Consider the following 26,356-nt stretch of genomic DNA (forward strand, 5'->3'; position numbering starts at 1 on the left):
TTTTCGCTCGTCACCCCTCGACCGTGCCTTGACCGCCACTAGAGCAGGCCGCTTCCTCCTCTGCTTCACTTCACCTTTATTTTAGCTTAGCTTCCTCAGGCCGACAGGCATGGAGTGCTTTGCCGCCGCTTGCCTCGCTGCTGTTGGAAGCTCCCCTCCCCAGACTCCCCGCTCCGCTCCGCCCCCTCGCCCGGGGCCCGGGTGGAACTGCTTGGGCCGCCGCTGGCGCCTGCCGGTCGCCTCGTGAGCATGGCGAGCATGGCGAGGGGGAGGGGAGTCTGGCTGCCGTGCCGCCGTGCCGGCCCGGCGCTCCACGGCCGGCCGACGCCGACCCGTTCCGATCCGACCCGTCCCGTCCCGTCAGTTAGGCCACGGCCGCGCATCAGAGAGGGTCGCTGTGCCGCGCGCGCACTCCTCGTTCCCGTCTCTGTGACTACGTCTGGGCCTCCCCCAAGTTTTGAACGCCCTCCGCTTCCGTTCCGCGTGTTTCTCCATCATGCCCCTATGAGGCTCCCCGTGTACACCCGGGTGGACAAGGCGGTCACCATGTCGGCGTCCTCGCTCAAGTGGTGGGTGGCAGTGCTGGGACTGGTGGTGGCGCTGGCGCCCGCACCCTCCTCGCTGTCACTCGCCCTGCACGTCGACGTCGGCCACAGCGTCGGCCACCAGCACCCCGTGGACCTGGAACAGTGGAGCCAGCGGTCTCCAGGTGAGTTGCTTGGACTGACGGGGGCGTACCGCGCACCGCGCCGTGCCGCGGAGGGAAGTCAGCGGCGTGACGAGGGGGCTGCGTTGCCGTGGACGCCGTGGACTCGGAGGGGAGGTTCGCGTCGACGCCGTGGTGCCACCGAAGCGGCCAAGTGTCGTAGCTCCCGATGCAGGCCGTGATAGCGCCCACCGCAGCGGATAGGCATCAAGCTTTGCATTCGGGGCGACCGCGACGGCGGTTGCAAGGCGGCGGTTGCACCTCCTCTACGGGGCGGAGGTCGCGGGTTCAAATCCCTCGAAAGATTTTTTTCCTCGCCGTCGAGGCCGCGCCGCCCGTTGCGCTCGCGGATCGCTGGCGCCGGCGCCGCGTTCGGGTGAAAGGCACGGCGCGGCGCCACTCCGCGGCCAGACAGCCAGACGGGCGGGACGGGGAGGGGAGGGGAGGGCGCCGCGGGACACGCCGCGGCCCCGACACACCGTCAGACCAATCAGCCGCGGAGCCGCGCAGCCGCGCAGTCAGAGTCAGTGGAGTGGCCGCGCGAAAATGCACCGAAATGTCATTCCAAAGCGCAGTGCCCCGGCCACGCGGCCTGCCATTCTTGCGGTCGCGGGGCGGGGCGGGGCGGGGCGGGGCGGGGCGGGGCGCCCGGAGGGAGGCGAGCTGCTCGCACTGTCTCCCCGGAATAGAGAGCCACCTGGCTGGCTGCGCAGGCTGCGCCTGGCTGCGCGCTGCGCCCGGCCGCCGGAAGCGGGTAAACATCAAACATCGGCGAGCTGGAGTGCCTACACCGGAAGCACTGGCAGCCGCCCGGGGCGCCTGGCGCCTGGCCGGCCACCCTTCCCGGTAAGGCCTTGGTGGTCGCCGCACACGGTCGCCGCTGTCGCCGCCAAGTGCACGTCGGCGGGGAGCGGCGGCGAGGTGGCCGCGGCGCTTCCACTGCCGTGACCACCAAGTGGGGACGGCTGGCCAGGCTGGGCTGGGCTGACGGCCTGCCTATCTGACCGGCCATCAGCCGCGGCGCCAGCAGTGCGCTGGCCCTGCCACCCCGACGGCCCGACGGGGAGGGGCGGCCCTGGCGGCCCTGCCGGCCCTGCCGGCCCTCAGAGCTGCCAAGAGCAAGGCGGCAAGGCAGTGCCTGGCAGGGGGAGGAGATTCGGCGACGATTTTCGCAATTTTCGCGTCTCGCCCGATTGGCGTTCCGAGGAGGGGGCGGGCACGGCGGGCACGGTGCGCACACATGGCCGTCTTGTCGGCAAGCCAGGCAAGCCGGCCAGGCAAGCCGGCAAGTCAGGTCGGGTCACACGGAAGGCCGCGGCCGGCCGGGAAGTGCAGCGTGCAGCCCTACACAGCGCAGCACAGCCCAGCCAAACGCGGATAAAGGCGATTTCGTCGATTTCGTGGCGCCCACAAATAAAGCAACGGTTTACCTCTCTTCTCTTTTTTCGCTGTGTCTTTGTGTGGAGGATTGTGCGAGGGCCGGCGGGCCGGCGCAGGCAGCAGCAGGTCAACCAGCCCGATTGTTCGGAGCGAAGGTAGAGAAGAGGGGGAGGGGGAGGGGCCGGTCGGACGAGGCTGGCGGCCGCCCTGCGGTGCCCTTCAGGGGGTTGCCTACCTGCCTGCCTGGCTGTGGGCTTGCCGCTGCCTTGCCGCTGCCTTGCCGCTGCCTTGCCGGCGCGCTGCATCGCCTTGTCTACTGCCTGCGATTCGGGGGCCGAGCCGAGCACGCCGTCGAGCGCAGCCGGGACGGGCGGAGCGCGGCCGAGCCGAGCCGGTCGCCGCCTGTCCCAGGGCAGACTGGCGCCAGCGCGGCATGGCATGTCGTAGGGTGGCGGCCCGGCGGCGGGGTAGGGCACCCCTCCCCTCCCTTCCCCGCCGCCTCTGTGACTGTGACACTGCGGCCAAAGTGGAGTGGCTCGGACATGCCCTGCTTGCCCTGCCGGCGGGGTTTGGAGGGAAGCGGGCTCTGGGGCCGCGGCGTGCACGTCGGCGTCGACGGCCGCACGCCTAGAGGCACGCCGCGCTGCCGCGCCGGGATATTCATAGTCTAGTTTACGGCCGCGGCGCTGGGAGCCGAAAGGTGGATGACAGGAGACTAAACGCGCCGTGAAATTGGCGTGCGTGCAATGGCGCGCTGCGAGCGTGCAAGCGTGCGTGCGTGAGGCACTTGGGGACGTGCTCGGCGTCGCTCGGCGTCGTGAGGAAGTGCAGCTTGGCCGTGGCGGCGTGGCGGCCGTGGCGGAGGGCCGACCCGTCAGACACGTCATTCGGCGGAGCGGGGCGAGCGCCAACACACGGCGCCAACGGCAGCAGCAGCAGGCTCGTCCCGAACTCTCTCATCCTCGCGGGACGCCTCGCATGCGCGCCAGAGAGACACAGTGACGAGACCGCTCAGCGTGCTCAGCCTGCAGCACCCCGAAGTGACCATCCATGGCTAAACCAAGTGGCCATCGCCCGGTCCACCGTGAGGCCTTTGTTGGCTTTCTGTGCGTTGCGCGGTTGGGCGTGCCACGCCACGCCACGCCGATGCACTTTTAATAGACTATCTTTTTCCCCGAAACACGGCGGCCGGGCGGAGAGAATAGGGGGCGCCGACGGCCCCAGGGGGGAGCGGAGGGGGCGTCGCTAAGCGCTCAGCGCGCCGAGGGCCATCAGCGGCTTCTGGAGGAAGTGCGTGCGTGTGTGTGCGCGCGGCGAGAAAGCGGACTGCAGACAGACGGCGCGCAACCCTGTGCAACTTGAGGCCGGTAGCTGCACGACGTGCTGCACGCAGCGCATGGCATGACTGCCTTGCCGATAACGCATGGAGCAAGTTCAGACCTGTCTCGTCCCACGGCCGCGGGCCTCGCGTCTGTCCGCGCGTCTGTGTGCGTCTCTGTGTCTGTGTGTGCGCGCATGGCACCTTTCCACTCGCGCTTGCATCACACAGCAATATCAGGCCGAGTCTTTATCGGCGTGCTGCTGCGGCGGGTGCAGCGGGTGACTCAGGCCGTCCCGCCGCGGTGCTCCGAGGGTGTGGCTGCGCAGGCTGCGCGCTGCCGTGGCGTGGCGGCGCCTGAGTGCATCTGGTCCACCTCCGCCGACTGCCAGACGTGGCACTATATTTTTATGGTGCCGCGGCGGCCCCGCGCCGCGCCGCGGAGTCTAAACGAGGGCCTGCTTGCCTGCGTCATCACCGCCGCCGCGCCGCCGCCATCGAGAAGTCCTCGATCGAGGTGTCGCTCACAACGTCCAGGGCCGCGCGGACCGGCCGGAGAGTCCCTGTTTGCTCTGTCTGGGCCAACCACGCCATGCCGCCATGCCGCCATGCGCCGCCCGACCGGCGCCTGTGTGTCGGCCTTGTCCACTTTGGGGGCACACACGCACACACACGCACTCGAGGCAGCCGGCGCGTTGTTATCGTGGCGATAAGCAGGGTGGCGTTGACTCTGCCGCGGGCCTCCTGAATATCGACTCGCTCCCCGCCGTCCTCGTGGAGGGCCTGTTGGATAACAACGAGGCGTGTGTGGGAGCGGAAGGGTGAGGTACTTGTCCTCCTTCTGGCCACGGGCGCGGCGTGGTCCAGACCTCGGTGTTCGTCGTGGTGGTCCTGGGGGCGAGTCGGCTGCTGGCCGCCAAATTTCTCATCATAACCGATGATGAAACCGGCGGCGAGGCCCCAGAGGCAAGCCCGGCGAGGGGAGTGTCGGGGGCAGTGCATCGAGGATCGAGGTTCTCACAACGAGCCGTTCGAGGAATCTGGCCTCGTTCCTCGTTAGCATACCGCCTAGCGCCGCCCGTTTACGCCCACGGCCCGCCGGACAGCCCGAGCTGGCGGCCAGCCGCAGCAGCCAGCCGCAGCAGCCAGCCCCAGCAGCCAGCCCAGGGTACCGGCCGCCTCTATGAAACGACGCCGGCGGTTCTCTGGTTTTCTGAGCACTTTGGGCCGCGACGTAAATACAAACGTAAATCAGATGGCGGTGCGTGCACACTCGCACCAGATCCATCACGCTGAGCCGAGTCAAGCCGAGCAGAGCAGAGCTGGGCCCTGGCCAGCCGGGCCAGCCGGCGGGCAGCGGGGCGGAGCCGAGCCTGGTCCATGGCAGCGCGGCCGTGCCCGTCGGCCGTCGGGTCGGATGGGTGATAGGGCTATCGGGGCACTACAGCGAAACACACTCAGACAGGTCTGTCCTGGGCCGGGACGGCGGGCCGGCGGCATGGCCGGCACGGCCGGTCGGAATGTGGAGAGGAGAGGGGCGGCCAGCATCCGTGTCCCCTCGTGTCCCTGTCCCCCCATTTCGTGGACGCGGGCGACGAGGACGACGAGGTTCGGGAGAAAGAGGAGCGACCCCCGTGAAGGGCCGCTGCGCCGCGCTGCGCCCGGTCCCATCCGAGATAAGCGAGGTATGCAAGTAGCAGGCGACCTAGGCCCGTCCGACCACGACGACGACCCGAACCGAACGGTGTGTTCGAACCACTACACTCGCTTTTCTTTTCTTTTGTGTGGCGAGGATGACGTCACCCCGCACGCCGTGTAAGTCGATACACTTTGGTGAGCTTGAAGGGGCTCGCGCAGCTCGCGCACACCACCACACCCGATAGCCCTTCGATGCGCCACATGCTGCGCTGTGCCCTTAGGCTTAGGCTGTGTGCATCCGGTGCGAAGCCCGCCGAAGCCCGACAGGGGATTGGCTGAGCGGAAAAACAAAGGAATAAATGCCTAACGGCGACGTCCTCGTCGACCAGGGCGTTGTTGGTGGCGACGCGGCGCGCTTCATTAGCTGCCCGGAAGTAGGCCGCGGTGCGCGCCCCTTTCCCTGCTGCTGCTGCAGCTCGCCCCGTCTCTCTCGCTCTCCCGGGGCGGGCCGTGGGGGTGCGAGAGAGACGGAGCGACCAAGCACAATCGTTCTGCTGACCGGCAGCGGCGCCCCGCCCACGCGCGGCCCGCCGGCGACAGGCTGAATGGGCTAGGCACTGCCAGGGAGGGCCAAAAACAAAAACGAAAACGAAAATGATAAAAGAGTTCACAGTGAATGACGGCGCGGTAATCCAAGCCCGTTTCGGCTGATCCGGTTTCACCCCCTGCGGCGCCCCGCCCCGCCCCGCCCCGCCCTGCGGCCCATCGGCCCATCGGCCGCCCTTTGTTTCCGCTTCCGACCCTCAAAGTGCCACAAAAGGCCGTCCTTTCGGCCTCTCCGTCTTTTCGCTCGCCGCTTTCCGTTTCGGCAACTTTTATACTCGCTTTTTGAAGCGGCCGTCCTGTGCGCAGCGTGCGCAGCCAGCCGTCCTGGACGCGATCATTGAGACCGCGCGAAACCCGAGCACCACACACACACACTCACTCACTCACTCACTCACTCACAAACACACACACTCTCTCTCTCTCTCTCTCCACACACACACACACACACGGCAGTGGTGGCCTTTAGAACAAAAGAAGAGCGGCAGGAGGACGCGGGTGTCCCTACCTGAGTGGCTGGCTGGCGCTGGCGCTGGCCGTGCAGTGCACTGTGCAGTGCGGCAACACGGCAGAGTTATTGTTTGGTTTCGCCGGGGCTGTGGGGCTAATTACGCCGCCCTGCGTGCCGTGCCGTGCCGCACCGCGCCTCGCCCCGGCTCTGCCTCCGAGCCTCGCAGCACCGCGGCGCTGCTTGGCGCTGCCGAACGAAAACGAAACAAAAAGGCCGCCGCTGCCGGGGCTCGATGACGGCGCCGCTTTTCGGGGCGCTGCGCCGCGCTGCGCCGCGCTGGGTTCCGAACGGTACTCCGGTCGCTCTGTCTCCCTCGCGCTCTCGAGGGCCTTGGTGGGGGTGCGAGAGAGACGGAGCGACGGGCGGGCTGGCCGCCGTGGCCGCTGGAGCGTGGGGCCCTTGAGGACGGCCCGGTGGCTCGCTGAGGCGCGCCGGACGCATCGCAGTGACAGCGGGGCGAGCAGGGCAGCGAGCAGGGCAGCGAGCAGGGGCCGTCCGTCGCTCACGTTCGCCACCGCTTTGTTTTGCTTTCCGCCGCACTGCAGGCCGTCTCGTTGGCCGCGCTGGCCGCGTTGGCCGCCCCCATGACGGGCGCGACGAGCACCGCGTCGTCGTCGTCGTCGGCGGCCGGGGTAATTAGAAATGAATGGATTAATTCCAGGCCGCGGGTAATGGGCGCGAGCCTTGTGTGGTCGCCCCGCCCCGCCCCGCCCCGCCCCGCAAACACGATCCACGTCCTGGTCTGCTTAGCGCCGGCGATACGTGTGCGGACGTCTACGGCGTAGGCTGCGCGCTGCGCCCTGCCGGCCGCGCCGTGCATCTCGTTAGGTACACGGTGTTCTCCTGCTCGTCCGTGTGTGTGTGTGTGTGTGTGTGGAGTGTGTGCGTGCCGTATGTATGTGGGTGCGGCGGCGGGGCTGGTTTCCGCGCCCTGCTCGCACTCCGTTTACATTCATCCTCGCAGCGGAAGCTCTTTAGGGAGGCCTGGCCGCCTGGCGCCAGGGGTACCACCGCCCCGTCGTACCGCTCCGCCGGTCTGTTGATAAGCCCCGTGGGGTGGGGCTCGGCGAGGCGCCCCCGCCCCACCTGTTGCCGTGGCCACTGACTGGGCGCGGTGGGTGGGGCGGCGTGGCGTGGCGTGCCGTGCCGCGGCGTGCCGTGCAGTACGTGGGCGGTAAAGCAATCCGGAGGGGGCGGGGGAGTCGCGCACTTACCTTGCAGCCCGCCGAAGCTTTTACAGTGCGACATAAATGTTGTCATATCCCCCTCCTGGCGGGATTTGCCTGATGGTTAGCGCACTGGTGCGGCCGCCGCGTTCAAAACACCCGCGCGGCGCTGCTTGTAGGCGGCGGGGGTGGGTCCGGCACGTCGTTAGTCCGTCTCGTCGGGGCGGGGCGGGGCGGGGCGGGGCGGGGCCCTCTGGCTGGAGGCGCACCGCCGCACCGCCTCACCCCGTGTGTTTATTCTTTCGTAATAATCTGCCCGGCCCGGTCCGGGCCTCGGTCCGGACGGCCGAGGAGGCCCGGCTCGGCCATCAAGGCATTCCTCGTCGCTGTCCCGTGCCTGCGCCGTGCCTGCCCGTAATGACTCACCGTGCGCGTGTGTGAGTGCGTTCGAACATGTGTGTGTGTGCATTACCTCGACCGCGCGCAGACTGCGCTACCACGGCGATGCCGAATCGGGTGACGTGCTCCTCCAAGCAAGCCCGCCTCGCGATGGGTGGCGTCGCGGGGGCGTTCTCGGCGCCCCTGTGGCTCATTAGACGGCGCGGCGGGGCGGGGTGGGGCGCGGCGGGGCGTGCTGGGTAATAGCACGGCGAAACCGCAGCAGAAACAAAGACGGTAGGCGTGCCGCGCCACGACCGCCACGGCCGCCACGACGTGCCTCGGCATCGTGGATACGGAAAATGAAATAAAAGAGCCGGCCTGCTCGACGGCCTGCTCGGCCTGCTTGCTGCCATTGCTGCACTGCGCCGCGCGGCTCCGGCGGCGCTTCGAGTGCTTCGAGCGGGAAGCGAAGCAGTCCAGGAATTTCATTTGAGTTTGCTTTGCCCGTTCGTGCTGCGGTGAGGCGAGGCGGGGCGGGGCGCTGGGCTCGGAGCTGCGCGCTCGCTTCGCTGGAGGAGCAAGAATTGGCTAAAATTTTGTTCCAAGTCGGCGGCCGTTTAGTGAGTGTAGTAGTGTCTCACGGTGTCTCAGCACCAGCAGCCGGGTGACTGATGTCTTTGTTTCGTGTTGCAGGTATGTGTCTCCGCTGAGTGGGCAGTTGGAGGTGGTTCATCCAGTGGCGCTGCTCTACCCGGTTCCACCCGTCGACACGTGAGGTGCTCTGTTTGATCAGGCTCGTCGGAGCGGTCGTCCGCGCCCTGCCCCGCCCCTCCACTGTCAGGCCACCCGTGATTTGCGACGCGTTTTAATTAACGGTCCATACGCACTCGCCTCTTCCCTCTCCCTCGCACTCCCTCCGCCTTCGCCCTGACGAAGGGAAAGGGCCGGCAGGGAGTTTGCTTTCATTATTTCTCGATTACTTTTCCGGGGCTCGGCAGCTCGGGTCGCCCTCTCCGCTTGGGCACTCTCCCTGGAACGCGCTACGTACACTCTGGCACACACACACACACACGGAGATGCACGCACGCACACAGGCACACGCTCGCTCGCGCGCGCCACTGCGCGTTCGCTCGCAGACATGTAGACTTTTCATTAGTGAAAAACGACGAGCGAGGGACGCTGGGGCCTCGGCCGGGGCCGTGTACGAGAGCCTTCCCCCTCCCCCTTTTCTTGGCCGTTTTCGCCTTTCGCCGTAGCAGCTTCTCTGCATACAGGCTACCTGTGTGCCTTGTGTGTGTGTGTGTGTGTGGGCTCGGTGCAGCAGAGTATGTACACGTTCGACAGGCCAGGCGCTCGCTGTGTTCGTGCATGTGTGTGTTGGGAGTAGAGAGAGAGACTGCTTCTGCAGTTGAACAACGAACCTCCCTGTGTTGTTTTGCTTCGAAAATGTGGCTTTTGTGTGATGCGTAGGCCCTGTTCTAGCACGCCACACTAGTCGATACGCACTGCGCCAGGTCGCACCAAAAGCAAACGAATGAGTCAGATTGGCCTACGGCACGATGACTCACAATTTTACCTCGCTTGTTTTTGTCGTTTTTGTTTTTCGTGGGGTGCAAACTGCACACACCGGCCCTAGTTTCCCCTCCCCTCCCCGTCCTTAGCGAGGTATGAGAAATTAATGCAGCCTGGGCTTTGATTAATCGACGCGGGGGACGCGCCCACCCCATCGGGGGCCCGCTCGGTCGGCCCTGCTTGCCAGCCCTGCCAGCCCGGCCGGCCGGCCGGCAGCCTTGTTCTTGTTGTGCTGCCGAGTACACTCTTGAGGATACCTAATGACAGGGCCCTGCCCTGCCGTGCGTCTGAGTGCCCCCTCCCCCTCCCCTCCGCTCCTCCCCCGCCGCCGCATCCTTGATCCCCGCTGCGCCGCGATCACACGCACCTCGGCGATTTCATAAAATGTTGTCTCAGGGCAATTTAGCTTGGTCGCCGAACCGTCGCCGCCCTCTCGGCCGTCATCGCGGTGCCCGTCGTCATCGGCTTGTGCGCATTCCTCGACCGGCCGGCCGGCCGGATGGGGTAGAGGGGAGAGGTTTTTGCCGCTAGGCGCCGCGCACCGCCGCCGCCTCCCACATCGAGGCTTATCTAAAGGTTTACCTTGCGTGTCGGGTCGGGTTGGGTCGGGTCGCGGAGGGTCGGACGGGACGAGTCGGCGCGCAGGGGGCGCCCCCGCCTCCCCCTTCCGCCCGACACGCCCCTCCCGTCGGCAGCTGCATCCCGTGGGGGAGGCTGTCGCGCGGCCGCCACCCTGGCCGAGGACGCCGACGACGCCGACGTCGGTGCAGAAGCGCTCGCCCGCCTCCTTGTCTCCCCGGAGAGTGGAATGCCAGAGTAACGCCACTGGTTGCTGCTAGAGTCCTACTGGCTGCGGCGCGGCGCGCGGCCCGTTCGCGGAAAAGCCCAACGACTGCTCGAGCCTCCGGGCACCTCCGGGCACCTCCGGGCCGCTGCTGGCTGGTGCGCGCGGCGGCTGTGCTGCATTCCGGGTTTGGGTCACGACGGCAGTGAACCGGCCTGAAGCAGTGCGGAGTGCGGAGCTTGGTTTCGACTCTTTCGTTTCTGTTGCCGCATCCCGAAATTTGGCTGCGCCGCTTCTTCGTCTCGCCCTCCTCCTCCACCCCGAGCTGGTCCCCGAGGCCCCGCTGAATGGGGCACGCCTCCGTCCAGGCCGTGCAGGCCGTGCAGGTGAAGCAGGGGGTCCTCCTCGCTGTCCCGAACAGCGTCCGCCGCCCGGTAGACTGTCGGCGCCCGCCCCCGCCAGGTATACCCGTGGCCCCGGGGCAGCGTGGGGCAGGCCGGGCAGGCCGGGAAGGTCCTCGTCCTGGAGGCCTGGACGAACCTGGACGGGCCTGGATGGCCACCCCGCAATTACCTGGGCTAACGACAGGGTCAAGCGGGCCGTGCCGAGGGCCGTGCGGACGGTGCAGGCGGCCGGGACGCTTTGGACGGCCGGCCGGGCCAAGCATGGGCCAAGCGGTACGGGCGGCTTGAACAAAATTTTTTGATTGCAGACACGCCGTTGTCGGCGGGGATGTTCGGCCCGGACGGATGGGGGGAAATTGTTGCTGTTGTTCCTCTAATAAAATGCCGGGCAATTAGGTTAATAAGGCGTTGCGTCTGGCGGTCTGGCGGTCCGAACCCTTCGCCTTCGTCTTCGCCGAGCGCCAGCCAACGGACCAAGGGGCCAAGCGGGACAAAAGGCAATTTACTTTGGGGTAAACGCGCGCCTATTGCATGGCCCCAAAGTGGTTCGATGAGGCCTCGATCAAGTAATGGGGAAAGTAATGACCCCCGGGCCGAGCCGAGTGACGGCGCCCTCGCGTCGTCGGGGAGGTGCGGTTTGGCGGTAGGTGTTCGCCGCTGGCGTCGTGCGTCGCTCGCCTAGAAGCCTTGACGCCGCCGGGGCTTTGGCCACGGTGCGCCGGTACGCCACCGGCTGACGTTGACGCCGCGGGAACCCTTCTGCTGGCTCCACCTTTACCTGTCCGAGTGTCGGTGTGTCTCTCTCACTCTCTCTCTCTCTCTTTGAGGCGCGCCGTGTAATTTGGTGGTCGCGTGTTGGTGTGTTTCCACGTCGACTTGATACTCTTGTTAGGTCCACCTGCCGCGGGGCTATTCTGGGCCCCGCCGCCCCGCCGCGGCCGGGCCTGCCCACCAACCCCTCGGCCGGGCCACCCCACCCACCTCGCGCAGCGCGACGCAGCGCGCGGCGCGGGCGGAAGAAAAATGTGCGGTAAAATAAACTGCTGGCTGTCTTGGACGGCTTTCGGGCCGCTCACCTTGTTGGATGACTGAATTATGACAGGCCGTCATCTACCCCCTCCCTCCCCCTGCCCCAGCGCCATCGCCCACCACCCCCTGCATCATGTTCGCCTCGCGCTAGCGGGGTGTGTAATGGCCCGAGGATTCACTAGAAAATCAGCCGCAGTTTTCAGAGAGAGGCCGCCGCGGCAGCAGTCGGCTGGCTCCGAACCGCGTCGCCCTGTCTCTCTCGCACTCAAGGGGTTAGTGGCCCGAATGGGGGTGCGAGAGAGACGGCGCCGCGGCACCGTTCGGAGTGCAGCGAGGCAGGGCGTTGGAGCTCCGCCACCGAGCGACTGTTGCCTCGGCCCTGGGCCCTGCAGGGCGCGGGCAGGGGCGGGGGCGATGCGCCTGCACTGCAGAGGGCTTCCTGTCTTGGGGCCTCAGGTAGGACATCAGGGCCTGCTCGGCCTGCGGAGGGGGCCTCTCCTCTGCGTCATGTGCGGGGTGGCGGGGCGGCGAGGCTGCTGGCGCCAGGGCCTCCACTTGACGCCGCTAGTCCCAAAACACTACACTGTTAGGGGCCGCCCCGTTCCGCACAGTGCTGTCGTCTCCCCGTGTCTCTCTCGCACTCGTGGGGCGTTCCGCAGGGGTGCGAGAGGCACTGTTCGGATTGGAATCGGCTTGCCGTCCAGCCCGCATTGCCCGGCGCGAGCCGCGTCGGCAATCCTTTGGAAGTGGCGAACGGAACGGCGGGGAGCACACTGTAGGTATACCGGCCCGGCGCGCCGCTCCTCCACGGATCGACTTTGTCGCACGGATCAGTCGCTGTCGCCGGCCGCTTCATCCTTCTGCTGTCCTGCCGTCCCGCCGTCCCGCGGGATCAGTCTTTTCGGCACTTTGTGTTTCTTTCTGTTCTATCTCTCCGGTTTCTCTCTTTTTTTTTGGCGTGTTAACTCACCTGTTGATCAGCACCGTCGCCGTGCCCGTGGCCTTTCGGCGTGGCACTGGCTCTCCCTTATGCTTGGCCGAGTCAGGACGGTGTCTCCTCTCTCTGTGTCTCTCGCACCCGTACTGGACGCCTTATGGTGACGGTGACGCCCCACTGCTGCACTCCGTGGAGGCCGTGGAGGCCGTGGAGGTCCCCGTGCTGCCGCCGCCTGCTTGCGATGCGGGCCGCGAGATGGCGCACGGCGCGCACTACGTGACCGCGGACGTGACCGTCGTGATGGCGGTGGCGATGCAGCCACTACACTGCCGCGGCCGCCACTCCCTTGGCCACTCCGCCACGTGGACGTCCATAGACGCGGGGCGCGGCGGGGCGCGGATCGGATGATGAAGTCATCCCGGCCGATTCCCGAGATCGGGGCGCGCGATATCCGACGGGCCAGCGGGGCCGGCGTCTCGCGTTACGTCCAGCTAGCGGGCCTGGCCTGGCAGACGGGGCCGCACGGCCAGCACGGCCTGACCGCGAGGGCGCGCCGCCAGCCGCCACCACGTATTCCAGGATTGTGAAGGTGAAGGCGACTGATGGCGCTCGTTCGCTACAATCGCCTCGTAATGGGATCCCTCGGCTCCCCGTCGGAGTCTCCGGAAGGCCTGTCCGGCCGGCCGCGCCTCCTGGAGTTCGTCGTCGTCGGGGAGGTGGCGGCCGCGCGGAGGGCACCCGAAGCCCCACGGCGCCTCGCCGCGTCATCCGAGTCCGCCACTCTCGGCGACAGTCTCCCTGGCCTCCGCGACCACGCCGTCGAGGGGCAGGAATTACGACCGGGGGGAACCCGAGTGTACAGGCGAAGTCACTTGTTGGCCGAGAGCGCCGGCGTGTTTGGACGCGGTGGTTAAATCGCCGTGGTGCGTTTAGTGCTCGGCGGGGCTGCGCGCCGTGCGCAGCGTGCGCAGTCATGGTCCCTAAGTACCCCCTGCTGGAGGCTGGAAGGCTGGAAGCGGCTGCACAGGCCGCACTCACCGGTACGGCCGGTACGCGCAGGCAGCAATGCAGCCTGCACCGGGATGAGTCGCCTGGGTGGCTGCAGCCGTCTGTCTGTCTGCCTGTCCGTCTGCCCGTCCTGCTGTCCGGTGCTGCACCTGCAAGGCGCTGCAATGCTGCAACGTCCGGCAAGGGCGGCAGGGCGACCGGCTCGGTCCTGGTCCTCCATCACGCGAATTGGGTTACATATACGTGTCCTGCCGGTGCGAGGCGCGAGGCCGAGGGCTGGCGCTAGCGTCACTGCGTCGCCATCCTGCTTGCCCCCCGGTCCCCCCTCCTTTTACGCGCTCGCGGTCATTATTTCGAGCTCGTTAATTACCCGAGCCGTTTTCGCTTTTGGGATTTATGAGGCCGGCGGGGGCCGTCCTTGTCGCACTCCCGGGGCGTCCCCCTGGCCTGCCGGCGTGCCGTGAGGGTGCGAGAGAGACAGACGCGGCGAGAGGCTTCTAGCGGCACCGTCTGGCCGGACAGGGGGTTGGGCTCGCGGACTTTTTATTATTTAGTCAAACCGGAACAGGGCGCGCCACGCCACCGCGCCACAGCTTCGCGGCGCCACGGGGGTCCGCGCGGCGCCGCGCCGAGGCGGGGTCTGTCGGTCTGTCGGCGTCGCCGATCGGAAACGGCCAATTTATGTTCGCGGCCGTGCGTGAAAGTGTGAGTGTGTGTGTGTGCGACGGGTTTGGTGACTTGGGGGACGCTGGCGGCGTGAGTGCGGTGCGCGGCGTCGACGGCATCGCTCGCGTCGCCCCGACAGGTGGACGCGCGGCCTGGCCGAGCCGAGCCCCGAGTAGCGCCACCGCTGTCTTGTCAGCGCCGCGCCCCTTCACCCCCCCCCCCCCCGCGATGCTGCGCCAGCAGAAGGACGGCCAGCGCATGGCCAGCGCCAGGATTCTCGCAGTTTTCCGTGCGCCGAGCCGAGCTGGTTCTGCTGCGCTGTGCTGCGCTGCGCTGGGCTTCGCTGGGCTGGGCTTCGCTGTGCTTCGCTGTGCTGGTCGGGGCGCTCCGGGAAGCGAGCGACCGGGTGAGGCGGCGCGGCGCTCCGTGAGACACCTGCAGGGCCACGCCCCCACGCCCGCCCCGCCCCGCCCCGCCCCGCCCTACCCGGCGCCCCGCAGCTGCACCACGCTGCGTGGTCAGTCAGTGTCGGTGTGCGAATGCGAACCCTGTCCGTTCGCAGTGTGGAGTGCATCATTGCGTCCTCGCCGTCTGGCAGTGTGGTGGTGACGGAGCCGAGCCGGCGACCTGTATCACTCACTCGCCGGCCTATTGGACAACTCGGAACCGATAATGTGCCCGGCGGCGGGCGGCTGGATTTACAGACTGGCCTCGCTCGTGTGTCTCCCCGGCCGCGGACGTGCCTCTGTGCCCCTATGCGCCGTGACTGCCTCGGTGTGTGTGTGGGGGGGGGGGAGAGAGAGAGAGAGAGAGAGAGAGAGAGAGAGAGAGCGCCGTCCGCGCCGTCTCAATTTATTGGCGGCGGGGCTTGTGGATGACGCCGATGACGGTTCTGCGCGCCGCACAAAAACTTGTCCCGGCGTCGTCGTCGTGCCGGCGAGGGAGGAAGCGCGGAGCCAGGCCGCCAGGCCGCCGCGGAGGACGAGAACGTCGTCATCCTGGTGTCAATTCACGGCCCTTTGGTGCCTTGGCCTTTGATCTAGCCAGCCCAGCCAGCCAGCCCTTGACGGCGCTCTATTTGGCAGTGCCCTGGTAGTACGCGCGAAGGCGCGAAGAGGCCTGCCGGCTGTTTATCTTCGCGCCAAAAAGTTGCAGCGATCTGCAACTGTGTCTCGTAGCTGTGTCTCTCTCGCCGCCTACGGCGCACCGAGCGAGAGCGAGAGAGACACGACGGGCGGGGCGTGGCGTGGCAATGGCCGCGCTGAGGGAGTTAGAGCCCGTTGGTCTTTCTGGGGACCACACTTTTATTTGCGGACTCGGAGGAGTCCCTTGGAGCGGAGCGGCGCGAGCGGTACGTAAAGGGGTGACGAAAAGCTGCGATCAAATGTTGTAAAAGTGTACATAGCTCGACATAGCTGGCAGTGCAAGCGCAGTGCAAGCTCTCCCAGCGCAACCACCGCCCCACTGCGCATTCCGAAACAGTCGGGATTTTCGTTTCATTTTTCTTTTGCCGTGTCCGCCTCTCATCGCGGACCTGTTTGCGGCCGCTTAGCGGGTCCTCGCGGCGTCCGCGCGCGTCCGTCGGGGTCGTGAGTCTTCGCCGCCTTCCGCGCCGCCGTCGTCGAGGCCGCTGCCAATGTGACGAAAATTCGGTCGTCAATTTTCAATCTAAACGCGAGGCGACGTCGTAACTCGCCGCCGCTGTCTCCGCGGCCGAGTCGGGTGGAGCGTGCCTCGCGCTCCCCCGCTGTGCCGCGGCGGGGCGGGGCGTGGCGGGGCGGGGCGGGGCGCCGGGTCAGTGGTCGGCCCTGCGGTCACGCGGGGCGGGGCGGGACGTCGTCGCCGAGGCCCCCGAAGATAACTCTGGGATGAGCGACAGCCGTTCGTGTTGGGTAATTCTTGTAAAACGGCGTGGGAACGGAACTGGCGGCGGCGTCGGGCTGGTCGGGTCCGCCGGGTCGCCGCACCGCCGTGCCGTGCCTCTCCGTTCCCAGGACGGCGCCGACTGGGCGCAGAGCCGCGGAGCCGCGGACACTCATTTTCCGGATCCTGTCGGGCGCCGCAGCGCGCGACACCGCCAAGCCGCCAAGCCGCCCGCCGAGCGATTCGGAAGAGTCGTTCCGTCGCTCTGTCTCCGTCGCACTCATGGAGCTCTCCGTAAGGGTGCGAGAGAGACAGAGCGCTCGGCTGGCCGAAGGCTGGCCGCCCCAACCCGTTATGCCTCATAAGTCTCGCCGGCAACGTGCCGAACCGAAGCGAACCGGCCGAAGTGGCGTCCGGGCCGTCCGGCCGCCTGTCTGTCGATGAATTGGCCGAATGCGGACGGAAGGACGGACGGGACGGACTCTAGGAAGCGTTGAACTGATTTCATTACGACTGGCCGAGGCGGCCGAGGCAGCCAAGGCAGCCAAGGCCACCGCGGCGAAGTGGGTCGCATTCCTCGCTTCGCAATCGCGACGGCTTTCGCCCGGATTCAGATTGGGATTCGGATTTGCGGTCCGGCTTGTGGTGACGGATGTCGCGTCCCGGCCCGGCGCCACCAAGTCCCTCATGCAGCAGGGGGGGTCGTCGCGTTGTGGCGACTTGAGGCCTCGCAGTCGCGGTCTCGCACTTGTTGGCTTGGAGGAGGCGCCGGCGCTGCGCCGCTCAAACCTGCTGCCTGGCACTGCCCGGCCGGTCGGCTGGTCAAGTCCAGGGCATTGCATGGCCTGCATCGGCTGCGCTGCAGAGGCGGGGCGGGCCGGGGCGGGGCGGGCGGGGTGCTCTGGTGCAGGCCGCGGGCCGTGCTGGCTTCGCTGGCTTGGCTGGCCGAGCCGTGGCGTTTTCACTGCAGGAGATTATAGGGCGGCATTCCGGGGACCGGCCGCTACTCGAGAAAATCGTAAACACGCGCGCCCGCTCACTCGCACACACACGCACATCCACACACACACACACGCATTTCGGCAAAGGTGGGGCACACGGCCAGCGAGCAGGTGCTGGAGTGCGCGCCGCGCCGCCCACACTGAGAGAGCGGCGGCCGGGGGCCGGCGGCCAGCCCTGACGACCAAGTCCAACCACCACGCCGCCAACGGCAAGCAAAGTGGCCGAGCGGAACCACCGCGAGGAACGACCAAAAGGCTTATCGGTTCCAAGGCCTTTTCCTTTTCGAGTGTCCGCCTGGCCATTCGGCCTCACGCGCTGGCGCCGCCGGGCCGCCGGCTTGATAAGGAGCTGGCGCCTCATGCCCAACGTAGCTCTCCCTCGCACTCGAGCGGCGCCTCGCAGGGGTGCGACAGGGACAGAAGCAGCCTGCTGGCGGCTGGCGCCAAATGAGGTCCCCGTCGACCCCGCGGTCGCGTCGCCTTGGTCGCCGGCGTGGCAGTGTGGCGGGGCCGTGGCGCCGGCCCGGCCGCCGGAATGAGATGTAAATGCCGCTGGCCGCGCGCGGCGTTCGTTCGGCGTGATGGCGTTTGGCGACGCACCGCGGATTAGCCGGATTTGCATGGCGGCGTGACGGCGCCAGCAGTGTGCCAGCAGCGCGTGCGGGTTGCGGGTCGCGACCACGGCGCCCTCCACGACGTGGACGCCGGTCCGCGCCAGCCGTCCGTCTGGCAAACAAATCGATGGAGGACGGAATCGAGGTCGTCTCGTTGGAGACGCTGGGGCCGCGCTGGCGCTGCCCGGCGCTGCCCTGTCGCCGCCGACGGCATGTGGTGTCCGCGGCGCGGCGGGGCCGGCGAGGCCGTCTGGGCTCGCAGAGCACGGCGCCCTGTCGCATCAGCGGCGGAAAAACTAAAATCTATGGGACGATGTCGGCGCCGTTGTAGTATAATGGACGCCTTGTGTGTCCCGGCGCGTCCATGCCGCCTCAGCGCGCGCCTGTGTGCCTGTGTGCGTGTTGTTGATGTTGATTTGGATGATCAGAGCGACGGATCGCCTGTATTTATGTTTGATTAAATTTTCATAATTTACGGCGAGGTTTTGTTCGTCGGGATCCTCATCGATGATGATTGTTGTTAGCGGCGATGTAGTATATGTGTCTCCCCTTTGCCGGTGCGTCCGCGCGTCCGCCGTGTTTAGCATATGTCGCCTGTCGTCCCATTTTATTCCGCGTCGTGTGCTGGAGAAGAGGGGGGGGGGCGCCCCGCACGTCCCCGAAGGCTGCAGCAGCTGCGCCTCGCTGCGCCCTCACGGGGACCCAATTTTTGTTTTATCGTGATCTGCTTTTTCCTCGTCATACGCGTCCGTTCCGTTTTATTTGGGTCGGTCTTTTGTTGGCGGCTGACGCTGGCTGACGCTGGCTGACGCCGGGCGAGAGCCGCCACACTGTACGGCACACTCGGCCCAATGCGTGAATGGGGAATAGGGAAAGGGGGGGCGGCAGGGGCCCCCGAGGGGGCAGGCAGGCAGGCAGGTAGGCCCTTGGGCGTGAATAGAACCTAAGGACACGTCCTCGTCCACTCGGCCGCCTGGCTGTCCAGTGCGCTTCCAGTGGACCCCAGCGGTGTGCCCGGGAGCCCTCACGCGTCCTATGCCTCGCTTTATAACAGACGTCAAGAAAAATACACATTATTAAAAAGAAAATAATAAGTAGCAGAATTTCAGAGCGGAACCGGTTATCGAACCGTCGCCGCCGTCGTCCCGTGGCGGCCGAAGTAAATGTCAGCGTCGTTTGTTTTTTGCTTTTTATTTCATGGTGGCATTTCAACCTAACCTCACTCACTCACACACTCGCACGCACGCACGCACACTCGCGCATCAAGTGCATGTAAGCGGGTCGGTGTGTGAGTCACCGTGTGTGCATGTGTGTGTGCAGCCCTCTGGATCGCCCCCTTCCCTGCCTCCTGCGAGGGTCTAAAAATAAAATTTGCGCTTGGAGGCTTCGATGTATTACTTCGGTTGGGTCAGTCAGTTACTCGCGAGGGCCGAGCTTGGCTGAGCTTGACTCGGCCGGCCCTCCACCGGCCCTCCGCCGGGCTGCTCGTTTTATGGGGCCATCACCGCCTGGAATGCTCCTCGACCCTTGGCCGCCCTTGGCTGTGTGTGTGTGTGTGTGTGTGCGTGTAAGTTTGTGTGCGTTCAAGTCCGCGGAAAGCCCCGCAGCCAATCCGTGACTGCGGCGCGCTTGTCGCTCCAAATTGTGCCATCATAGGCCTGTCGGGCTGTCGCGCCGTCGCGTCGAGGGTCGTCCGTCCCGCGTCCTCCATCGTGCCGCAGACTCATTCCGAGAGTCGTTCTCGTCGCTCTGTCTCCGTCGCACTCATGGGACGCCCCCTGCGTGTGCGAGAGCGACAGAGCGACGGAACCGACCCTCGGAATCAGTCTGCTGGCGTCCAGCGCGGCCTGCACGCCCATCAAGAGGAGCTAGCGGGGAATGCGGCGCCGGCCATTAGCACGGCCAGGGCCTAGACGGCCTGGACGACGGCCTAGACGACGGGCAGGACGACGCGCCACGCCGCCACGCCGCGGACGGACGGGACGCATTGTTGCAGTGCCCCACCTGTTGAGCCGTGCGAGCCGCGGCCAGGCAGTGCAGCCAGCCAGGCCAGCCAGGCCATGCAAATGCAACAAATGCCTGGCCGTTGGCCGCTGGTGGGGGAAAGTGCACTCTTTGCATCCTCGCTCTCTTTCTCTCTCCTTGCTTCCCTCCTTGTCCCCTGTCTCTGTCTCTCTTTCCCTTCGCCCCGCTCGCCGCCCCGCTCTCCGCGCGGCTCCCCGCTGTGTCCACAGCGCGGCGCGGCTCGGCGGTCTTTCAATTAGAAGACATAAACAAAACCACGCAAGATGGCGGCGGCCGGCCGGCCAAGCCTGTGGCTGCAAGCCTGTGGCTGCCTTCGGCCCAGAAGGAAGACAAGCCCCGCTCCGCGCTGCCCCGGGGGCAGGGCTGCGAGGGCCCGTCCCCAAATAGCGGCCGTTGGATGAGGGTCTTGTCTTTTCGTAGACGGACTGCGTGGAGCAGCGTGGAGCAGCGTGGAGCGCCCGCGGAAGCTCGCATAGGCCACCCCGCCGGGCACGGCTGCGTGCGCGTTGCCTACCTCCACGGCGGCGTCCTGGGCCGGGCCGCCGCGCCGCCACAGCCTACTACTGCCGCGTGGGCGAGCAGGGCGAGCCGCCATGCATGGCGTGCTGGGGGCCATCCATGGAGTGCCACGCCGCGGCCCGTTTTGGTGGCGGCGGGCCGCGGATTAAGCCTGCATTAGAGAGAAACAAACAGAATATCGAACGGGGACATTAATTTATGCTGCCGTCAGCCCGCCGCTCGCTCGCTGGGTGCTTCGGAAAGAGAGACTCTGTTGTCGGGATCCCCGCTCACCTTCGCTGGCGAGCGCCCCGCGTGTCAGTGTGTGTGTGTGTGTGTGTGTGTGTGTGTGTGTGTGTGTGTGTGTGTGTGTGAGGGGGGAGCCCCCGCGACGGGCGCCATAACTCATCTCCCCGTGCGCCCCGCCCCGGTCGGCTTGCCGGTACACCCTGTGAATGGGCAGCAGGTGCTTTACGACGCGGCCGGGGCTGCGTGCTGGGGGCCCGGGGCCTCTGCCCGTGTGTGCCGTGTGTGCCGCGGCCGCTCAAGTCGACACCCGCGGCAGGCGCGGCAGGCGCGGCACAGGCCGGTCTCGGCACTGCCATTGTCATGGTGATGTCCTGCTTAGCCCCCCACGCCTTTCACCGCCCCGGCGACGGGCCGGGCAGTCATTCACACGCTTATTGAGTTTCAATAGCTTTATTATTTATTTATGCACCTGTGCTCGTTCCTACTGTACGACGCGCCCGGTGTGCCCCGCCGCCCTGGCGCGCCCTGGCGTCGACTTCCGGCAGACAGTCGGGTCGCCGTTTGTCGTTTGTTTGTGGTTTCGCCGAGTGCGTTTCGCGTTGCCGCGTCGCGGGCCTACAGTTCGGCGTGGCTAACTTTGCCCTTGTTTTGCTTCCAGGTGACGTCCGCTGCTACTGCAACCTGCCGGCCTGCATCACCACGGGCTACATGTGCAAGTCGGCCGGGCGGGGATGCTTCTCTGACCTGGTCGACCATGTTGACGTCTACCGGGCGCGGCACGGCTGCCTGGACCTCCTGGACTCTGGGAGGCAGCAGCAATGTAAAAATCAGCCGAGGCCGCCGTCGGACCAGGACGCCGACGACGTCCCCGCCTGGGAGCAGGACGCCGCCCTGGCCGCGCCGCAGGACGCCGTGGAGGCAGTGCCGCAGGACACGGCGGTCGAGGAGGCGCCTCCACAGCCCCAGGACGCCGTCAGACCGAGAGCCACGCAGGACACGCCGTCCCTCTTGCTGTGCTGCACAGACGACATGTGCAACCACATCGATAGTCCGGACTCCAGGATGCGACACAGCGGTGAGTTTGAGGGATTCTTTGCGGAACCGGGCGGGGCGGGGCAAGGCGGGTCCAAGACTGATGGGGCGCCGCGCCACGCCCCCGAGATCGCTATTACGTAGAGATTGCATCGTGGCGCCGGCCCACCGGTCCGGTCCCTGCCGACTGATTCCGAGAGTCGCTTTCGTCGCTCTGTCTCCCTCGCACGCATGGGGCGTCCCGCATGGGTGCGACAGAGTCAGCGCGACGAAAGCGACCCTCGGAATCAGTCGGCTGGCGGTGTCGAGGCCACCGAGGGCCGCGGGGCGTGGCCGCGTGGCCGGGCATCTCAAGCTTGCACTGGTGCGACTCGCCGGGCCACGCGGCCACGCCGGGCCTTCCCGACGACGCCTTGTCGCCGCGCGCGGTTCTGGCCAATGGTCCAAAAATAGGCCGGGCTGTTCCGCCGCATGGCCGCCTTCCGCGCCTTCGCCCTCGCCTCAGCCGAGAGGCAGGCCAGGCAGGACGGCAGGACTGCCGCGGGAGTCGAGGCGAGAGGCTGACGGATGGACACTCACGCCAATCACGCCAAACGGCTGCTGCGCGCCGCGTCGTGTTGTCACGTTCGGCACGTTTGTTTGGTCTCGGACACCACTGCTCCGCACTCCCCACGCGGTGCGCGTCGACGTGTTGGGTCGCGCCCCGCGCCGCCCCGCGCCGCCCTGCCCCCAGGGCAGGCCGATGGAAAGTCCCGAAGTAGTCCCCGAAGTAGACGAATGCCACCAATGCATCAGGAAATGCATCCTTCGTCGCCGACGTGACCGATAGGCTGCTGCCGCCCCCGGCCGCCCCCGGCCGCCCCCCTCTCCACTCGGCACTCTCGGATGTTGGCCGTCCCGTCGCTCCTCGAGGAGATAAACAAACGTCTCCAGTTTTATATCGGGTGGGGGATAAATGGACTATAAAACAAAAAGACTTGTCTACATAAGGCACGCTCGCTGCCTGCGAGTCGCCTGCGAGGCTATCGTAAATAAATGGAAATTATTTGCGTGCGGCGGCGTGCACGGGCCGAGGGGCCGAGCCGGGTCGGGCGGTCGGGCCGGACGGCTCTGGGGGAAGGGAAGGAGTCTGTTTTGTTTCTGACCAGTCAGCGGGAGGCTGCTTGGCTCGCTGGCTCGCTATGTGGCGTGTGGAACGCACCCAATGTCGCGGCGGGGCGGGGCGGGGCGGGGCTCGCGGGGCGCCTCTCGGGGTATTATTGGCTCATTAGCCGGTATCGGACTGATGCGCCCCGCATGGCAGTTGACGCGACTGCGGGGGGTTGCAGCCGCTGCAGCAGGCTCACTCCGCACGCCGTTCGCTCTCTCTCTCTCTCCCCCTCCCTCCCTCCCTCTCTCCCTCCCTCCCTCCCTCCCTCCCTCCCTCTCTCTCTCTCTCTCTCTCTCTCTCTCTCTCTCTCTCTCTCTCTCTCTCTCTCTCTCCCTCTCTTTGGCTCCTTCCCCCCTGAGTGCGAGAGAGACGGCGCGAGACAGCTCGGCTTCCGCGCTGGCAGTCTCAATCCCCGCCCGAGCTCCTTGCGCGCCGACGCGAACGTGAACGTGAGGCTGGTCGGCGGACGATGAAAGTATAGCAGGAATCAATCCCCCGTAAAAGTGCGGTGGGATTGCAAATGAGGTGGGTGGCGGGGCGTGGCGCGGCGTGGCGCGGGGCGGGCCGCGCCGCTAACTCGGCTTAAAACAAATAAAGCAAGTTTTATGGCCTCGGTCCACTCGGCTCGGGCCGTAATCGTGGAGGTTGGGGGAAAGGGGAAGGGGCCGAAGGGGGCCGAAGGGGCAGCAGGATTCCTGTGTTCCCAGAGCGGCGGCGCGGCAGGGGGCCGCCATGGGGCAGGCCGTGGGGCCGCGGGGGCCCGAGGGGGCTGGCCGCCTGTCCTCGATGACGGCGGGGGCCGCAAGGGCTGCGCCCGTATCAGATTTCGCCTGGCCTGCCGGCCTGCCTCGGTGTGCAGTGCTTTGCGCTTCGTATAGTGCCAATAACGTTGATTGCCTTTCCGGGAAAGGGCTGCCACTGTGCCTGACGCCGTCCTAACGACCTGCTTTTCGTGTTTCAGGACCAAACGGCAGCGACACCCACGTCACCATGTCCAGCCCCGCCGGCGTGGTGGTGCCCCCGGGCGCCGTCGCCGGGCCCTCCGTCTCGTCCTCGGAGTCGGCTGCCGCTGCCGCCGCCGCGGCGCGCTCCGCGGAGCTGTGGTTCAAGGCGGCCACCATCGCCGTGCCCATCTGCGGCGCCCTCATCCTGGTGCTCCTCATCGTCCTGGCCGTGCGCCTGCTGCGCGCCGATAGCCAGCACCAGCGCGCCAGCAAGCTGAGGTGAGTACACGAAGTACACGTACTAGCTCGAACCGCTCCAACCGACCGGCAAACATGACGTGTCCGCGGCAGCGCGCGCAATGTTTGACGGGTCTGCCAAAGCCAAACTTGACTCGAACTGGACTCCCTCCACCTCCTTGGCTCGTGGTGTGTTGCAGAGGACTTTGTCTGCGGAAGCACCCCCACCACTGCCTGTGCTGGAGCCTAGAGGCGGGATGTTGAAAGGGGTGTTGGGAGCCAAGGTTCGTAGTGCAAGCGTTGGGCAAGGGGGAAGGCCTGTGTCAATTTAGTTTTGCGTTCCGGACGAGTCAATCATGGCCGACTCACTCGCCGAGCTGTGTTGTGAACGGCATGCTGACGTTCCTTCTCTCTCTGTTGCAGTGCGTGCGCCTTCCCAGCTCTGTCCGACAAGAAGGTGCCCCTGCTGCCGTGCGGCACGGGCGTGGGCTGGGGCCACGGCGTCAACCGTCTGGGCTCGGACTGCAGCCTGCCGCCGGGCCTGCCGCCCAAGAACCACACGCTGGCCAAGCTCAACTACACCGCGAGCTACGACCTGCTGGACCTGCACCGGGACGCACCGCACCTCGCCAACAACAACCAACGAAACGTGCTGTTGGGCAACGCGCCGCGCGTCCACGCCAAGTCCAGCTACAAGCAGGTCCTGGCCTCCTTCGTGCCCTGGGCCAGCGCCGCCAGCGGCAGCGACCCGCCCACCAACGTCTGAGCAGTGAGGGCGAGGGCCACCATCCGCTGTGTCTCCTTGTTGTTTTTCTCGACTACCCACCGTCTGCCTTAGTGCGCCTCTGACTGAACATTGCACTTGTTCCTATTTCTGAAAGCGAGACCTGTTAAAATAAAGTGGACGCGTCTGCTGGTCTGCTTGACACTGCGGCTGGTGGCTGGTGGCTCCCCCGGACGCGGCAACGCGGCATGAAGCGCCACGCCGGTGCTGGTCATGCTGGTCCTCCCCCCTGGATTCGCCCGAAGGGCATTGTGATATGATTGTGCAAGAGCGCTTGGTGAAGCGAGTGCTAGTCTTCTTTGTTCGGTGGTGTTATTTGTTATTTGTTTTAAGATAGCCACCGCGTTATGATACTTCGTGGGGTTGTCATCAGACAAATCCCCAGATCTGGTTTGATTTTGATTGGCCATGATGCTGCGTGAGAAGCTCATGAGCCGTTGTAAATAGTACGCTATTATCCAAATATACATATTCATATTGGAAAAATATGTCCTGTGTATGCTCTTGTGATATGTAATCCAGTGGTAGGAATTAATGTTGTTCCTCCCATAAGTCTAAGAACATCTTAGAAGTACTTGGATGAATTCTGTTTCCTATATCTTCTTTCTTAAATTATTGATATTGACGCTTTCTCTCTGTGACCATGTTGAAATAGTGACCTGTCATTTTCTTAACTGATAAAGCTTACTATGCAGCCAAGCAGCGAAAAGACTTGTTTGCGAAATGTGCAGGGTTTGGGTAAAATACTGGAACTTAGTCTTTTTCCTTTTTGTCATCATGAAGAAGAATAATGAAACTGATCCACCCATGATCAAAGCATATGACTGATTAATCTTTGTAATTTTGTACATTTATACATATGGAAAGTATGTGTTACCGGTTATGAATGTTCTTTCATTGCTGCATTTGAGTATATTGCAGATAATTTAAAATGAGTGTAATTTTTCTGCTGTTATCATTATACTGTATTTTGTACATTCACTTGATCTGAAGTGAAACTTTAAAGCTGTGATACAAATTCCTCTCTTTATAAATCTATGAAGTCTGCAGTTACACTGAGTCTTCCAAAAGTTGAAGTGCTTGGTAATGTGTTTTATTTGTACAATTTCTGTCATAGGACTGCGTAGTCCGTATTGGACTTTTTGAACACTTGACATTTATGACATGTAATTCCTTTTTATACAACAGTGTGAAATTTTGAAATTTAACGCCCTTTTCTTGAGAAATATATTTTCAAAGTTGTATTTGTAAATCAAATTTATGACCAATCTCACAAATCGTAATATTTTTATAAATGAATCTTCAGGAGTTTAGATAAATTTGTGCCAAGCTTTCAGCTTTTGATATTTTTCCTTGCTCTTTTCCCCTGTCTCTCTTGTGTATATTATGTAAAGCTGCAAATGTGTTACATGTTTTATAGTAAATGAAGGGTTTGTAAGTATTGTATTTTTGTTATGAATATTGTATGTACGAAAAAGTCACAGAGTATTTATTAATGAGAAGTAAATGATATTTCAAAATGACATACCCGCTTCTGTTATTTTTCTTAACACTCATCCTGCCCTATTGAAACAGCAAATTCAAGAAATGTGCTGTACCACACACTCCCTGTAGAAACAGGCAAACACTGAAGGTTTTATGAGGCCAAAGCCACAGGCATTCATTCTATTAGTTTGCTGTCACCTTGCGCACCAGACACACGGTCACTCAGCCATAGCCCATGTGGGTGCATATCATCTCTTTTGCGGCTGATCGTTGATAGAGGACTCAAATCTGTGACCGTGACGGAGCGCGCCCAGATTCAAAACGCGCGCGCCCAAGGAGAAGACGTGAGATGGCGCCACCAGTCGGGGAAG

General features: G+C 64.8%; 1 protein-coding gene across 1 annotated transcript; it reads left to right on the forward strand.

Annotated features, from left to right (window-relative positions):
- Window positions 1-360: 360 nt before the first annotated feature.
- Window positions 361-26,025, forward strand: LOC117649996. The gene is made up of 4 exons (XM_034393236.1): window positions 361-709; window positions 21,012-21,428; window positions 23,497-23,758; window positions 24,140-26,025. Exons 1-4 carry the CDS (start codon window positions 505-507, stop codon window positions 24,480-24,482), a joined length of 1,227 nt encoding a protein of 408 aa, XP_034249127.1. The 5' UTR covers window positions 361-504; the 3' UTR covers window positions 24,483-26,025.
- Window positions 26,026-26,356: the final 331 nt, after the last annotated feature.

Source organism: Thrips palmi, unplaced genomic scaffold (assembly GCF_012932325.1).
Source record: "Thrips palmi isolate BJ-2018 unplaced genomic scaffold, TpBJ-2018v1 HiC_scaffold_4, whole genome shotgun sequence".
Classification (NCBI taxonomy): domain Eukaryota; kingdom Metazoa; phylum Arthropoda; class Insecta; order Thysanoptera; family Thripidae; genus Thrips; species Thrips palmi.